At 57.8% G+C, this 16141-nt stretch overlaps 1 protein-coding gene across 3 annotated transcripts; it reads left to right on the top strand.

The window, feature by feature from the left end:
- The first annotated feature begins 1531 nt into the window (after nt 1–1531).
- Nucleotides 1532–16055, top strand: PDLIM4 (PDZ and LIM domain 4). 3 transcript variants are annotated; one of them, XM_027098181.1, is made up of 7 exons: nt 1532–1700; nt 6197–6348; nt 10118–10199; nt 14605–14786; nt 15003–15166; nt 15490–15607; nt 15739–16055. In XM_027098181.1, exons 1-7 carry the CDS (start codon nt 1608–1610, stop codon nt 15941–15943), a joined length of 996 nt encoding a protein of 331 aa, XP_026953982.1. In that variant the 5' UTR covers nt 1532–1607; the 3' UTR covers nt 15944–16055. The 3 variants fall into 3 exon arrangements, with proteins under 3 accessions (XP_026953982.1, XP_026953998.1, XP_026953989.1); XM_027098188.1 differs by lacking the exon at nt 1532–1700 and adding an exon at nt 7414–7650 and having other exon boundaries at nt 6242–6348; XM_027098197.1 differs by lacking the exon at nt 15490–15607 and having other exon boundaries at nt 1560–1700; nt 15739–15920.
- Nucleotides 16056–16141: the final 86 nt, after the last annotated feature.

Genomic DNA, 16141 nt, shown 5'->3' with positions numbered 1-16141 from the left:
TTCAATGGGGTCCAAGTCCTGGGGAGCCTCTGGCCTAAGGGTTCCCAAGAGACCATCCAGCAGCCAACTCTCTTACTGGCCCTTCCACTCGGTCCCCGTTGAGCCTAAGTCTGTACAGAGCTGAGCAGAAACCTTCTCCCTCACAGTATTGAGAGCCCAATGGCTGGCACTCCTTGGATATGTACACATACACACACACACACACCCATATACATCCTCCCACACACACACCACTGCCACACACACCACTCATGTTTCTCTGCCAGCTGAACAGACAGCAGCACCCCGTCTCCCAGAGAGGCATCCATATTCCACCCTGAAGGGCACCCGCACTTCCTTGGACTACCCTAAGTCTGTGCCTCTCAAGCGTCCTCCTTCTTGAGGTGTTACAGATTCCATAGACACATCTTCCCCCATAACCTGTTAGCATCCCAAGGGCAGCAGCCATAACAGAACTTGGACAAGAGGGCACACAGGGTTATCAAGAATGGCTAAGTTAGGGGCCCCTCAGGGTCTGGAACGACAGACAGTGCCGCCCTGATGTAGCCAGACCAAAGTGTCCAGGAGGGTCTGAGAGTGGTAAGTGGGGCCCTGGCTAGGCCATGGCACCTGCAAAGGCTGTTCCTGGAGGACAATGGTTGAGAGTGGAGAGAAGACTAGGGAGGGTCCCAAGAGAAGGGCTGCCCCAAATTCCACTCCCCTCAGTACTTCGCACACCTCCAACGTGGCACAGCCAAGACCCCAGCTACCCTAGCTGCTCCTTTTCTAGGTAGCCTGGGGAAACAAAGCTCCTTGCAAGGGAGGAAGGAAGGGGGTCATGTACGCAGGGATAAGGCCTGGAAGGACAGGGCAGCTGGAGAAGGCCTGAGTGTCCTGGGGAAGCAATGACACCTGGAAGGACAAGACAGGGCACCTTGCTTCTAAACTCAAGTCAGCGGTCACCTCTTTCAGAGAGCCTTCCTGACCTCTCCAAATGAGGTTGGATACTTTTTTGTTCCTGCTCCCATACTTGGCACTGCCCGCTGTCATCCTGGGTCTGTGACACTGGCCCAGGCCTGCTCAGGCCCAGGGCTCCCCATCAGTGCTCGTTCGCTGTTCAGAGGACTCCTCGCACTGAGGGGTGGGGTCGCAGGTTTGCCTGTCAGGACCTTGAGGAGGTTTCGGAGCAAGGCACGGCCCCATCCCCCATCTGGGCTGCCCCTGCCCCCCATCCTTCCCCGGGCTGGGGCGCCGCCCCGCAGAAGCGACTTCAAAGGGCCAGGCTTGAGCTTCCACAGCCGGGCTCCGGTCCGCGGCCCGCAGAGCGGAGGCCGGGGCAGGATCTCGGACGTCGGGGCCGTTCCAGTCCCGGCTCTCTGAGAACCTGGCGGGGGTGCCGGGCTGCAGGCGGCCGGGGCTGAGGGGCGGGTCCTCTGAGCCCCCCGAAGTGGGAGGGTCGGGTCGGCCGCGGGGCCAATCCCGGCGCGCGGGGAGCAGGGGCGGGGGCCGGGCGAAGGGGGGTACGGGGGCGGGCGGGCCAGGGGCGGGGCGCGGCGTCCAGGCGGCGGCGGCGGCGGCGGCGACTCCTCAGTGTCCGGCTCAAGCTCCGGCCGCAGCTCCGGCTCGCGATGCCCCACTCCGTGACCCTGCGCGGCCCTTCTCCCTGGGGCTTCCGCCTGGTGGGCGGCCGGGACTTCAGCGTACCCCTCACCATCTCGCGGGTGAGTCCAGCGGCCACGGGGCGGCGGGGAGGTCCTGAATCTGAGACCCAGTCCTTACAGTCCACCCGGGACCCGGATCCCCGACGTCCTGGAGGCTCGAAGGCCAAGGGTTGGCCTCGGTGACCCACAGGCTGTAGAGGAGGCTTCCAGGCTGGGCAGCGTCGCCACAGCCCCCTCCCCCTCCCGCTGGGCCTACCTGCCCTTATCCCTTGAAGGATTCCCCCCAAGAGCTCACAAACCAGCCTCCCTGCTGGCCTCATTCTGGGGGACTCACTGCAGGCCAAAGTCATGGGCCAGAGATCTGGACTGATCTCCAGAGGCCCAGAGATGCTGCTTCAACCTAATGCAGCCTGAAAATTTCAAGCGAAATGACTTGAGAGACTCCGCTTATCAAGGGTCCCTGCCAGTAGAGCTGAGTGATCCCAAGGAGGTCTGGGGTCCTCTCTGAAACTGAAGAAAGAAAGATCCATCCAGTTCCCCACTCTGGTTTTGGTCAGTCTCTCATCCATGACCTCACTTGTCCTAAGGGGAAGTGACCAGGAGGAATTTTTGGCTTCCAGGGAAAGGGAGACTTGACTATGCAGTTCTGAGACCCCCTTGCCACAAGACACACAAGGCCAGGGGCCAGGATAACCTCCACCCAGTTCCTCAAGTTTCTGTGGCCATGCACTGCCCCAGGTTTAGGCAGAGGAGGAGGAGGAGGGGGCACCACCCCAGGTGGTGGCTAATCTGAGGAGGACAGAGGAACAGAGGACATGACTCGGGCCCTGTCAGAGGGGGGTACCCAAACTGGGAAAGACAGGATCCTGGCCCAGCCTTGGGGTCCCATATTTGAAGGGCCAGAAGACGGGACTCAGACTCTGCCCCTGGGGGTCCCAGCCTAGGGTACAGAAGAGGAGAGAACCCAGGCCCTGCCCTTGGGGGCTCCCAGTCTGAAGGGAAGAGAGAAGGGGACCTGGGGCCATCCCTTGACCCCATACAAGCTGCTCTGGTCTTCGGGGCCCTGTATCGGGGGAACTGAGAGCACCTTCCCCCTACCCTTCCGCCACCTCTCGCCATGGGGGCTGGACCAAGCTGGCTGGGCTTTCAGAGTCTTCTTTCCAGTTTAGGGGAAGGGGTGGGCACCTGGTGGAGCATGGAATCATGGAATCACGTTTCTGGGGGCCAGGGTGACAGGCAGGCCCAGCTGTCCTGGGAGGATTCCCACATCTGCCCTCACCCCATGGCCACCAGGTCCTTTGGGGCTGAGTGAGGTGGGCCTTCAACACATCTGGGAGCCTTTCATCTCCCACTTCCCTGAGAGAGCCCTGCTGGGGGCCTGTGTGTGTGTGTGTGTGTGTGTGTGAGAGAGAGAGAGAGAGAGAGAGAGAGAGAGCGTGCACATCTGTGTCTGCCAGTGAGTGTCATGCTGTGTGTCCACCACCAAGGCAGGCTGTTGGGGGTGCTAGGCCAGCCGGCGGGCCAGCCACCCTGGGCGTGAGGCCGCTGACAGGCTAAGTGGCAGCGGCTGACGGCCGCAGGCAGCAGGGAGCAGAGACATCTGTTGCCCACGCGGCTGCCTGCCCGCCGAGGAAAGGCCTCCACACGTCACAGCGGCAGCAACAGCGGCGGCCTTGTTTGGAGCTAATCGGGATGCAGGCCGCTGGCAGGCAGACAGGCTGGAAAGGGTTTACCAGGAAGAACACCCCCGCCTTGTCCCCCCAAAGTCTCAGAGCAGCAGCTAAGGCCTGAGGAGCCAGGATGGCTGAGCCTGGGTTTGGGTGGGATCTGGGGAGATTTACAGGGCTGAGGAGACACAGGCCACAGCTTGCCCAGCAGGTACCTCAAGGGCAGGTCTACAGACACTGATTATATGTGGGAGTGTCCTCACCGAGGGGGTTCAAGACCCGACCCCTCCCATGCTTACGGGACTTCCCCCACCCAGTGGAGACAGCCACACTCAGACAGAGAGGAGGCTGGCTGCCTGGCAGAGCTGGGACTATGCAATCTCAGCCCACAAAGCCTCTGGGAGCCCCCCCAAACATTGCCCAGGGCTCCTTCCTCACAAACTATAGTGACTACTGACCTTGGAATCCTAATGGGTTGTTGCTACCAGGTCCCTAGAAACTAGTGCCTGGAATGAACACCACTAACTGTATGCCCAGCTCCCTGTAGGGGCTTTTTGCCTCTAGGCCAGGTGGAGTGACACAGGGGCTTTAAATGTAGCTGCTATAGGTGAAGGGGCTGGTTCACGCCCCAGCCTCCCAGCTGACTTCACCACTCCCCTCTCTCTTCCTTCTGTCTGTTTATCCTGCACTCAGCAGCCAGAAGGATCAGCCTGAATTCAACTCTGTCCTGCGATGTCCCTGTTTAGAATCCTCTCGCCTGGGCCTACAAGCCCTGTAGGTCTGGTCCCTGCTTTTTCCTCTCATTTCATCTCTTCCACTCTCTCCTCACCGATATTTTGGTGATATTTTTGCCACAGGAGCCTGCTCTTACTTTCACTCCCAGATGAGCTATTACACATGCTGATCCTTCTACTTGGGACACTGTCTCTCCCCTCACTCCCTTTTGCAGAAAAGCACATTGGTTAAGAGCATAGCATTTGGAATTGGTTGGTCTGGACTGAAATCCTAACTCTGCCGTTTATCAGTTGAGTGTCCTGTACTTCTCTGGACCTTGGTTTCCTCATCTAGGAAATAGGCTTGCCTTGAGGACTAATGAAACAATGCATGTAAAGGCAGTTGGAAGAGTCACGGTTTCCTGGCCTCACGCCCTCTCTGACCAGAACTCCCAAGCTAACGGAACTGGCAGAGTCCCAGCCACCCCTGCTTTCGAGAACTTCCTCCACCCACAGGGGCCTGAATGCACCCCTTGTGCTGGCTGAGTCAGCCTGCAGCTAGCCACCCCCCTGAGGAAGAAGACTCCTCTCCAGCATGGGGACTGGGGCAAAATGCCCCATCCCCAAAGCCTCTCTTTCTTCATCTAAAAATAGGAATGAGAACAGCCTCTGTCTCATCAGGTGGTTGAGAGGTTGCCATGAGCTAGTTATGGCTAAAGCACTGAGCCCAGGCCATGTCACAAAGCAGGTATCCGTGTAGGAGAGGGGGCCTAGAGCAGGGCCTTGGGGGGAGGGTGGGATGGTGCCAAGTGGGTGCCTTCCCTGGGAAGACAGGCCTGTGTAGGTGCCCATGCCCTACAAAGGAACATTAGTGGTGGGCTGGTTGGCTGAGGGTAGCATGCTCCAGAAGAACATTCCTTGGGGCAGCCTATTTCAGGGCAGGTTGCTTGGCAGTACCCACACCAGGACTCCAGCCAAGGAGCTGCCAGCACCTCAGCTTTGTCCGCTCACTACAGAGAACTGGCTAAGCTGAGCCTGACCAGGCCTCCAGGAGCTCCCACCCCAACAGGGACAGTGCCACTGACAGCTCTTGAGCCACAGCTTGAGAGGCTGGGAGGAATGAGGGTCCCTAAAGTCTCTTTCCAAAGGCTGTGCTGGGACCAGGGACAGGGTAAAGGATGTCCTGTTGCCTGAATTCCCTCCCGAGGCTGCTTACTTAGGCCTCCTGTGAGCTTATTCCCAACCTCATGTGGCACATGTCAAGGGACCGGCATTGTAGGAGGCTCCAGATGTGGACACTGCTTGACCCTCTGGGATCAACAGTGGCACTGGGGTGGCCTTTGTGCCTGTCCTCCAGAGGAAAGGGAGGTGAAATTGTGACCCGGGAGCGCAGGCTGGCAGCTAAAAGTAGATGGCCCTCGACTTGCCTGGGGAGGTGACAGCACAGAATGAGGCACTAACAATGTTAGGGGAGCAGAGTGGTAAAGGGGGTGCACAGGGTACTGTGGGACCCCAGAGGAGAGGCTTCCAGGAGAAATGGCCTCTGCTGAGAGCCTGAGACCTGAAGGATGAGGAGGCATAAGCTGGTAATTAGGGTTTGGGGTCAAAGGAAAGTGTGTTCCAGGTAGAGGGAACAGCATCTGTAGCAGTGTGAAGGTGAGAGCTATCTGGTACCCGTGAGTACCCCCTTGACGTTCAGATGGTCTGGATAGAGCGTGGGTGTGTGGAGGTAAATGTGGAGGGGTGGGGATGAGAGGAAAAAAGGTCACTAAGGGTTTGAACATCAGGTCAAGGGGCTACTATGTGGTCTGTCTGGGTGGGGCAATACAGGGTACCTGTGACATGTCCATGCTTTGTATCTGCTGGAGAACACATATCCTTCTGTGTCCCTTGCATGTGTGCAGGCTGCAAGAGTGACATCCCATTTGTCCCAACCCAGAGGAAGCCCCTCTCATATGCCCTTCATACCTCACCAGACCTCCAGGTGCTGCAGTTGGGCTTGTTTGGAGCAGAGGCTTCAGCAAAGCCATGTGGGAACTCAACTTGCCCACCCACAGGTCACATGGGCAGCAGGGCTACACTGGCCCAGTTCTGAGGTTGGAAGGGGTCTAGAACAGAGCCCGCAGCAAGGCCACATAATGACCAATGTCCAGCCATCTGGCTTGTCCATCCACAGGTCCATGCTGGCAGCAAGGCTGCCCTGGCTGCACTGTGCCCTGGAGACCTGATCCAGGCCATCAATGGTGAGAGCACAGAGCTCATGACACACCTGGAGGCACAGAACCGCATCAAGGGCTGCCATGACCACCTCATACTCTCCGTGAGCAGGTACGCACAGGGCAGGCTGGGCCAGGATGATACGGGTGAATCAGGGGAGGCTCGGTTCTGGGTGGCCAACATCCTGGGTGAGCTGGGCCTCACACAGCCTCTCTGCTTCAGTTCCTGGCACCCCACTCCTATGGAGCAGCACTTTCACAGGGGTTTGACAGGCACTGTTTGGAGATGCAGGTGGCTTAAGAGAGGAAGAAGCACCCATTTAACCTATGGCTGGAACTATGTTGGGGGACTTATGGCAGGGGGTAGGCAGCCCAAAATCAGGGCTGAACTAAGACCTTGAGTAGCCTCAAACCGGGGGTGAGGTGTGTGTGATTTCAGTCCTTTTCCCACCCACGAGTGACGAGCTTGATGACCAGTTCAAAGAATTTTATCGTTCAACACCTTGTTTAACTGTCAAACCAACTCCATAAGGTAAAACCTAATATAGTCTCCACTTTACACGTGAGACAACTGAGACTCAGAAAGTTTGGAGGGTGCTTCAAGTCACACAGCAGAGCAGTGGTGAAGCAAGATCTGACCTCAGGTCTCCCTCACTCCCAAAGACTCCATTCCTTCTGCTTGACTGCTGACCACTTCTACGAGCCCCACAGCTGCCCTGCCTCAGCTGTCCCCACTATGGCCCAAACCTCTGCCCTGCTTAAATCTGGATGCCATGGACTGTGTAATGCTATACTGCCCATCAGGAAGGCGAGGATTGGGGGGGTCACCAAGCCCCACCTGTGCCCTGGACATGCTCCAGGATGGAAGGTCTACCTGGGGCATCTCCAGCCTTGCTCAGGCTGATGGCAGTCGGCTGGGTCCGGGCTGGGCGGGATCTCCCTCCCCCTGTCTTGCCTAGATCCAGGGAAGTCAGACATAACTGCTCACCTCTGCCACGTTCACTGTTAACAGCGACTTTCCACAACCCCATGTGGGTGTGTGTAGGTGAATCCTCCCCAAACCACAACACGGCTAACCAGGCCTTAGAGCCAGCAGGGCAGGGTGTAATCCGTGGGCTCAGAGCCGTTAAACATGGTGGGAAGCCTTCTGAAGTAGCCCCATTTATGTCTGGCCCAGGTCCGTGTTGAAGTCAGGACCCTGACTCTGCTCTCGGCGCTGAGTGGGCCCAGCTGCAAGTCCAGGGCCTTGTACACTCCACCTGGCCTGCAGTGAGGAGGCTCTGTCCTGGGAGTTCAGCAGAGCTGGCCCTCTTCCAGACTTTTTGGGTTCTTAGGCTCACCAGATGACCTCTGTGAGCCTGGGTTTCCTTCTCCATAAAGCAGGATCACATTCATCACCCTCTCTGAGACCGAGGTACAGGCTGTCTGGGGGAAGCATCAGCACTGCTCTGCCCACGAGGGGCCTCTGAGGCCACCCAACTTGGCTCGGTTCCTGGGCCCTGATTCACCTCTGGCCTTGTCTCTGCATGGCTGAATAAGGGAAGCCCTGATAGTAGTGGGACAAGGGGCAGGGGAGGCTCACAGGGGGCCTGATTCAGGAGGTCCACAGAGGGAATGATGTCAGGGGAGGGTAGCAGGGTGGGGGCAGGGTGGAGGTCCCCCTTCCTTCCTTCCTTCCTTCCCTGGCCATTTGTTCCAAGCCAGGCATGGATGAGCCAGGGGTCCACTGACCTGTTCCACACTGGGTATTTGAGCCCCCAGATGCTGCCTGGCCATGGAGCAGGTGAGAGCACACTCTCTCCTATCACAGATCTGGGTTCCAGTCCCAGCTCTGCACTTGAGAACTGTGTTGTCCTAGTGATTTAATATCAGAGCCCTTAGCTTCCTCAACTTCAAAATGGGGGATCTGGGATTGAGTGAGGATGATATACAGTGTCTGCTTCGTCAGGGTGAAAACCTGATGTCATGTCCCCCAGCCCCCATCCCTAATTCTCACACATGCAGATTCTGGGGGATCAAGACACAGGGGCCACCTTGATCTTCTGGGCCAGCATCTCTTCTCCTGGGTGCCTTCTCACCTGCAAGGCCTCTGACCCTGCTCTCTATCCTGCCTGTCATGCCAGGACTTATGCCTGAGCCTCCAAAGACAACCCCCAACATGGGGTCTGTGGAAGATTGGCCTGGTGAGCTGCTTGGAGGGAGCTACTCTGTGCCAGCGCTCCCAGAGCTCTACCTAGGCCAGCTTCCCTACCTGCCCTCTTGCGTACAGAGGGCTGTACTCCTCCACAGACTTCTCCACAGGATGAAAAGTGAAGTAAAGGCCCAGCTTCCCCGCTATGCTTACTTTGTCTGGAACTCAGAGCCAGGTATCCAGCAATCCAAGCTAACCCATACTTTCTGGGCATGTTCTGTAGGTCCAGGACCTTCCTGGCATCAGCTGCAACCCTGGGGCCTCTGGTGAGGTCCCTGTCACCTATTACATAGGATACAAGATGGATTTGTACAGCCCACCCTTTGGTGGGCTTAAAGATGGCAGATGGAGCTACCTGCTCAGCCTAAAGTGTGGAGACCTGGGGGTGGAGGTTGACACATGAATAAGCCTCTCATTCCAGTCTTATGCCTTTGGACCACTCTGATGGCTCTGGGTACTTTGTACCCTCTGATCTTCAGACCGCAGGCTTGTACTTCTCTTCTGGGCAGGACTTCAAGGAAGTATAAGGCCAAACAGCCACACAAGATGTCCTAGGTTTATTCCAGCAGAGTTCTGAGTGCATAGAGACCATAGTTAGAGCTGTGAGTTAGGGCAGTCAGTTGGGAGCCTGGCTGAGGGGGCTGGAGCCAGATGCCAGTGGGGGATAGAACAGCAGAGCCTTGGGGCCACAGGCCTCTGAAAGGCTGTGGAGAAGAGAGGTAGCCTGCAGGGGACCAAGGAATGGGCAATGGTGAGGAAGAGCAGAGTGAGTGTGGACTACACGTGTAATCAGATTGTTAAAATCCTCTGCTGAGTGGGGGGACAGGGGCAGGGTTGAGCTGCTAGCCCAGTGGTAAGACCCCTGAGAAGACCCAGGAGGCCCTGTGGGGCAGAGTGGGGACATTATTCCCCTTTGGTGTAACCAGCCTCACTCACACCCACCTGCCAATCCGGGGTCCACACACCCTCCTGGCCTGCCTTGTCACAGGACTACTCAGTGGCAGGACTGGGCCCCAGGCCTGTAGCCTCTCGGCCCTGCCTGCCCCCACTTATGGCAGGTTTATGATGTTTTTCTCCCTCCTGAGTGGTGTTTGGCTTTTGGTTTCTATGGCGAAGCAGGAATTTCCTAATGGCCTGTTTCCCATCTGGGCTGGGCAGACATTGATGACTCTGCCAGCGGCAGCAGTCAGGGAGGTGCACCCCTCAGAGCCTCCATTCCACTTTTCCTGGGCCCACGGATGCCTGACTCCCAGGCCCCATCAGAGGCTGTGAATGGAAGCGGGAGGAGTGGATGGGCTCCTAGCTGATCAACGTGTAAGGCCTGGCTTGCTCCGCCATGAGCTTGGCCCTCTTTATGCTGAGCTTCCATAGGCCACAGAGAGGGTGGAAAGGTGGGGAAGCTGCAGGGCTTCCTTTCTAGGAATCAGACCAGAGGGGGAAGGAGCAGCTGGTGGAGAAAGGGCACACAGCCTATCCCAGGTGAGTGGCAGATCTAGAGTTGTGTCTCCTTGCCACGAAGGCCAGCATTCTGGCGCAGGGGAAAGAGTTGGGGTAGTATCCTTATCCACGCGGGGTACCAAGCCTGGTCCTGGGTGGGCCTGGGCCCAGACCCCAGCGCTTCTTGGTCCTAGTTCCCAGGCATGGTGGGCTAGTAAGCAGAGATTTCTGACAATCCTAATTCCTGCCACAGGCCTGAAGGCAGGAGCTGGCCCAATACCCCAGAGGACAGCAAGGCTCAGGCACACAGGATCCACATCGATCCCGAGGCCCAGGTATGTACATACACCACCTGGCCTGGCCTGGCCTGGCCTAGCTCAGAGCAAGCCCAGGGCAGAGAGGCCGGGCCTTGTCCACGGGTTTAACTGCATTGGATGTCCTCACTGCGGTTCTCAGAGACTGAAGCAGAAGGCTTCTCTGGGCTCTGTCCATGCCCCATCAGGGGCTCCCAAGGTGACGGGTACCTGCTATGGGCTCTGTCAGTACGCTAAGCAGTCCTGGATTCTGGGACAATGGTGCCTGTGGTGGGCAGGGACTGGGCCAGGCCTTGGCTCAGGGCTACCACTTACCCAGCTGGGTTTCACTCTGTCGCCCAGTGTTGCCAGATCAGGAGGAAGTCACCAGACTTGGGGGAGGGGTGGGGGACAGCCATAGGCTGTGGAGTGACCTCAGGCTATGGGGCACTCTTCTGTCTCATCCTAGCCTTGGGCACCTACCTGGCCAGAGCCAACCTTAGAATATAAGGCACTGCCTTGCCCTATCCAAGACTGAAGTTTTCTCCTGGCCATTCCATGATCGCAGCTAGCAGACCTCAGGCTGCAGGCCTGTCTGCTCATTCACCTTTCTGTGTATGACAGGAGTCACAGCTATGTTGCTGTCCTCAAGGAGCATGAGGTGGAGCCAGGCTGCTTTAGGGCCTCATTTTTCCATGGGCTTGAGGGGTGGCCAAGTGGGCAAAGCTGAGGTATCCAGAGTGAACTCGTTATTTCTGGGCCACTGAGTTTGGGCAAGGCGGAGACTCGACTGGTCTATGATGGAGCCAGAACTTGGGACCCAGCATGTGGGACCATGGCCCCCAGGGCCTGCTCATATCCACTCTCTCTCCACGGAGGCTTTGCTGTACCAGAGGGAATGATTTGCCATGGCCTCTCCCTCACCCCCTATCCTAGTCCCCATCTTTCTCTGACATTTGTTCCCTACCTTGCTTTTGCTGGCATCCCTGAGGCCAGGTGCTTACCATACGCAGGGAGTGCCCATTCTGGAAGGGGAGAGGCACCTAGCAGTTCTGGGATGGAAGAAGCCAGGGGTCAAAGGAGTCCAGAGTAGGTATCTGACTCAAGGGGTCAGAGAGGGCTCCCTGGAAGAGGGGGTATCCAAGCCAAGACCTAAGGGTCTGGAAGAATAAGGGAGGCAAAGGGGCATGGAGAGAAGTGTGCCACATACAAAGTGAAGCACATACAAAGGCCCAGAGGTGAGATTGTGCACCGTAGGTTCAGAGAAAAAAGTCCCAGGTGTGGCAGGGGGCAGAGGTGAGGGCTGAGGGCACAGAGAGGCTCTCGGTTTCCTCTACCCAGGACCTCAGCTGTTCTTGAAGAGATTTGTGGCCACACCTGGGTCTCAGAAGCTTGCTCTGGTAGTTCCATGGACCCATGGGGACAGGGGCTGGGGGGCATAGACAAATCACCCAGGCTTGACATGGGCGAAATGAGAAAAGCGTAGTGTAGGCCCCCAGCTCACGTGTGAGCCCGGCTCTCGTGTGTAAGTACCAAGATGGATAGGACAAGGGGGCCTGAGCTTTGGAATATGAAGCTCAAGTCTGTTGAGTCCTCCAGGAGAGGCTCTGGGCCAGTGGGGCTGGGGGCTGGAGAACAGCTCCCTCTGTCCCACACTTTCCCTTACTGACCTCCTCAAGGGCCAGGCTGTGGGGCTCAGGCTGGAAGCGGGGGGATTTTCCACAAGCAACAGGGCAGCCCCTCAGCTGCTGCCCCCCTTTCGTACTTAAAAGGTCATGAGCTCCATGGAAGGGGGGACAGAAACACCCACACCCAGCCCCTGTAGGGCCGTGTCCTCAGTAACACAGATACAGGGCCCATTGTCTCCATACTGCTCCCACCCTCTACCTGCAGGGGGGAGGGCGGTGGGCCCAGCTGGAGCCATCACAGGAGGGGAAGACGACAGCTGGCCCTAAGACCAGCACAAGGTACCCTGGCACTCATCAACTGGGGCTTCAGGCCCACCTTCCATATAGAGTCATTGGAGTCTCCTTCTCTCAGCCCTTACATGGGAACACAGCCCAGAGTGGAGGAAGGATGGTGATCAGAAAAGGTTTCCCAGAGAGGGTGGCATTTGAACTGAGAACCAGGTGATAGGTTAAGGCAAGCCAGGTGCAGCAGGCAGCGCAGGACTCAGCCTGTCCTCTCCAGACCAGCAGGGAGCTAGAACTTGGCCTCTGGGAGGTGCCACCTGCTCACCTGGATTTAGTGCCCACCTCTGTCCAAGTTGAGTGTCCTAGATTCTGACCACAGTCATGCTGGAGCTGATGAGCAAGCTAGCAGTTACCCCCATGCTGCTGACTAGCCCACTGAGACTTCAACAAACAAATCGGCAGCTGGCGGGTACTCAGACACAGGGAACACATGGTACCAGGCACACTGTGGAGAAGGGAAATCCAGGAATGGGGGCTCAGGAATGCCCATGACAGCCATTCATCCAAAAATGGATGTGTGCCAGGCACTATGCTAAGTGCTTTGTATGCAACTGTCTCATTTTATCTCCACGAGGAACTTATGATAGAAACCATCATCCCCATTTCACAGATGAAGAAACTGAGGTTCAGAGAGGTGATGTAACTTGCTCAGTGAGCGAGTGATAGAGCTGAGACTCAAACCAACACTGAGGTCACCACGTGTGTCCTAACCACTGAGTTCAGACCTAGAGAGGCTGCTGCATGGGTGGCCATGGGAGGGGCAGTGGCTCTGATGATCCTGCAATAAACTCCCACACCCTGCTGGGTGGGGGTCAGTGAGGGCTTCCTCCCTCCAGGTCCCTCCAGCTCCCCCTTCCTGTTGAAGCCTGTTCTGTACGGGGCCCAGCCCTGCCCCCACGGCCCATGGCCCATCTGGTCCCCATTAGAGGCCAGGCCAGCCCCAGCCTGCCTGCCCTGCAGACACATGTGTGAGAGTGCTCAGGTTTCTCAGAGGCTAAGGCTAAAGGTTTTTCTGCTGCTGTTGCCTCGTTGATGGGGGCCCACCTGGGCAGTGAGAGACCCCCTCTCCTTTGTCTGTTGGGGTGGGAGAAGTTGGGACACCACCCCCATTCAGTCACTCAGCTGCTAGTTTGCCCATTCCTCACGCCCCTGCCCAGCTCAGAGCCTGTAGAAAGCAGCAGCTTGGGCAAAGCCCTGCAGGCTCAGCTGTGCCCCAGCTGGAGGCTGACCGAGTCCAAGGCTTGCTCTTTCCCTCTAGGGTAGGCGTCCTTTCCTCCCCACCTAGCATCCCTGTTCACACTGTAGAGGGGAGGAAAAATTTACATGTCACCTCCCAGACTGAGGCTGAGAACAACTTCATGGCCTGGGCACTTGGGCCCCACCCCAAAGTCAGGCTGCTCTGGCCACCAACTGTGTCATGGAGGTCACCATGGTCATCCCCAGTATGACCAGCACTGGCTCCGAGTATATGTAACTGTGTCTGTGTGATTAGGTGTATGTAGGTGGAGGACTGGCTGGTGCCTGTGTGTTGCCTTCATGCATGGGTATGTCTGTAAATGTACTTGTGAGAGTGTGCATGCCTGTTATCACACTGCTGAGGACAGGCTTGTGTGCCTGCAAGCGAGGGGCAACATGGCCCTGCAGCGACAAAGATCTGAGGTCCCAATTCAGAAACCACGCCTGCAGAGATCCTGACCTCTTCTCATGGACTGAGGAGGCATTTTCAGGGCATTCTTCCTCAAATGTTTCAGCCGTGGGCATCTGGCTGGCTGTGGGGTGGTGGTGTGGGGAGCTTTGAGCCCTGGCCAAGCCTTTGCCCCTATCTGCTGTGTCTACGGAAGGCCACCTATTTTGGCCTGGGAAGCAGGAAATGGGGGAAAAAATACAGGCCTGGAGGGGGCTGACCTCACAATGGTACCTTTAAACCTCAGCCTGCTCCCACTAAAGGGTCTTGGGACACAATGATTGATGACCCTTCCTGGCTGCAGAACAGGAATTCCTTTTTTGCATTCCCAGCCATGGGCCCATCCAGTACCCAGCACAGTTCTGACAGGGAAGAAGACTTGGTATCAGGACCACCTCTGCAAGGAAGCCATACACTCAGAACCAGACATGCTGGCCTTAAAAAGCTTCTTGGGATGGTCCTGCCCCAACACTGTCCCCCATGGGCACTGGTAGTCAGAACCACCACAGGGCTCATGAGCCAACGTTGAGTCTCACGGACTCAGGTTTTTGTGTCTGACTTTCCATGAGCATTTCTCATTTCTGCAGGGATTGAACCAGGCCCAAGGCTCAGCCTTTCCCCACAAGCCCCTTCCCTGACCGGGCACCATAGCCGAGAGATGCCCGAGCAAGAGTAGCCAGCCAACACCCAAGAAGGCTTGGCATAGCAGGGCAGGGGTGGGTGTACAAGGAATGGCCAGAGGGCCTACCCCAGAGGGTCTCCCAGTGCCTCAGGCTCCTCTCTCTCCTAGGATGGCAGTCCAGCGACAAGCAGGTGGCCCTCAGCCACGGGGCTCGGGCCAGAAGATGGCAGGCCAGGCTTGGGATCTCCTTACGGGCAGTCACCTCGCCTCCCAGTCCCTCACAATGGCAGCAGCAGTGAGGCTACTTTACTGGCCCAGTTGGGCACCCTGCACGTGTCTCCACCCCACAGGTAGTACAGAGGCATAATCTTTGATGCCATACCCAGATCCCATTCTAATCCCCGAGCCCTTAAATCTCAGACCAGGTCCCATCCTGACCCTTAACACTTGATCCTTGGGTCTCAGCTGATTGCCTTCTGACTCATGAAACCACACCAGACCCTTGAGCTGGCAGAGTGAAGACTGGTACTGCAACCCTGTCCCTTAGTGCATCTTCTTTCGCCCAGCACTGACCTGGCCAGAGGCCTTTCGCGGAGCCGCGACTGCGGAGTAGACCTGGGCTCAGAGGTGTACAGGATGCTTCGGGAGTCGGCCGAGCCGACGGCTGCGGAGCCCAAGCAGTCAGGCTCCTTCCGCTACTTGCAGGGCATGCTAGAGGCCGGCGAGGGCGGTAAGATTTTACCTCACCTGCCTTCCCGCTCCCTGAGGTACCGAACTCCGCTCCCCCAACCAGCCCAAGCCACGCCTTTGCGACCCCACGTCCGGCCTCCCGGCCATTAGCCCCGCCCCCCGTGTCCCCAGCGCGCTCCCACACACCTCGCTGCGCCCGGGCTTTCTCGTTCCCACCCAACCCCTGTCGCCCTTCCAACCCCTATCCCAGTCTCTTTGCCGGTGGCTACGGAAGCAGGGCCCAGCCCCACACTCCGCAGAAATGAAGTTTTCCCTTTTCTGACCTCCGCACCGGGCTCTTGCCAATCGTGCTCTGGCTTTCAGGGGAACGGCCCGGGCCTGGCGGCCCCCGGAACCTCAAGCCCACGGCGGGCAAGCTAGGCGCTCCGCTGAGCGGCCTGCAGGGGCTGCCGGAGTGCACGCGCTGCGGCCACGGCATCGTGTGAGTACCTCCCCTGTCTTCCCCACCCGCCCCCCACCCCCGTGGTCCCCTGACCCCGCCCGAGGCCCTTAGTGGGGGCGTGCTCTCGGATCGGTCAGCTCCTGACGCTGTCCTCTCCGATCACCCGTCAGGGGTACCATCGTCAAGGCGCGGGACAAGCTCTACCACCCCGAGTGCTTCATGTGCAGCGACTGCGGCCTGAACCTCAAGCAGCGCGGTTACTTCTTTCTGGACGACCGGCTCTACTGCGAAAGCCACGCCAAGGCGCGCGTCAAGCCGCCCGAGGGCTACGACGTGGTGGCGGTGTACCCCAATGCCAAGGTGGAACTCGTCTGAGCCGCTCCCGGAACCTCCCATCCCCGCCTCTGCTTTTTTTAATGTCCCCGCGCACCCGTGTAAATATGTTTACGCCCTGCCTCTCTAATAAATTCCCTCTGCTTGACCTCAACCGTGTCGGTGCCCTGGCCTGCCTCCCTCCAGCACAGGCCATGGCTCCTGAGTGCTACACCTGTTCAGGTGCCAAGCATTTTCTTA

The sequence above is a fragment of the Aethalodelphis obliquidens genome, unplaced genomic scaffold (assembly GCF_003676395.1).
Source record: "Aethalodelphis obliquidens isolate GAN/ISIS:26980383/991018 unplaced genomic scaffold, ASM367639v1 scaffold4, whole genome shotgun sequence".
Taxonomy (NCBI): Eukaryota; Metazoa; Chordata; class Mammalia; order Artiodactyla; family Delphinidae; genus Aethalodelphis; species Aethalodelphis obliquidens.
This window is presented reverse-complemented; position numbering and strand designations above follow the sequence as displayed.

Excerpts from the sequence above, each read along its gene's own strand:
- PDLIM4 (XM_027098181.1), top strand. The coding sequence starts at position 1,608 with ATGCCCCACTCCGTGACCCTGCGCGGCCCTTCTCCCTGGGGCTTCCGC. Across the intron at positions 1,701-6,196 it reads TACCCCTCACCATCTCGCGG|GTCCATGCTGGCAGCAAGGC; the intron begins GTGAGTCCAGCG and ends GTCCATCCACAG. Across the intron at positions 14,787-15,002 it reads CACGTGTCTCCACCCCACAG|CACTGACCTGGCCAGAGGCC; the intron begins GTAGTACAGAGG and ends TCTTTCGCCCAG.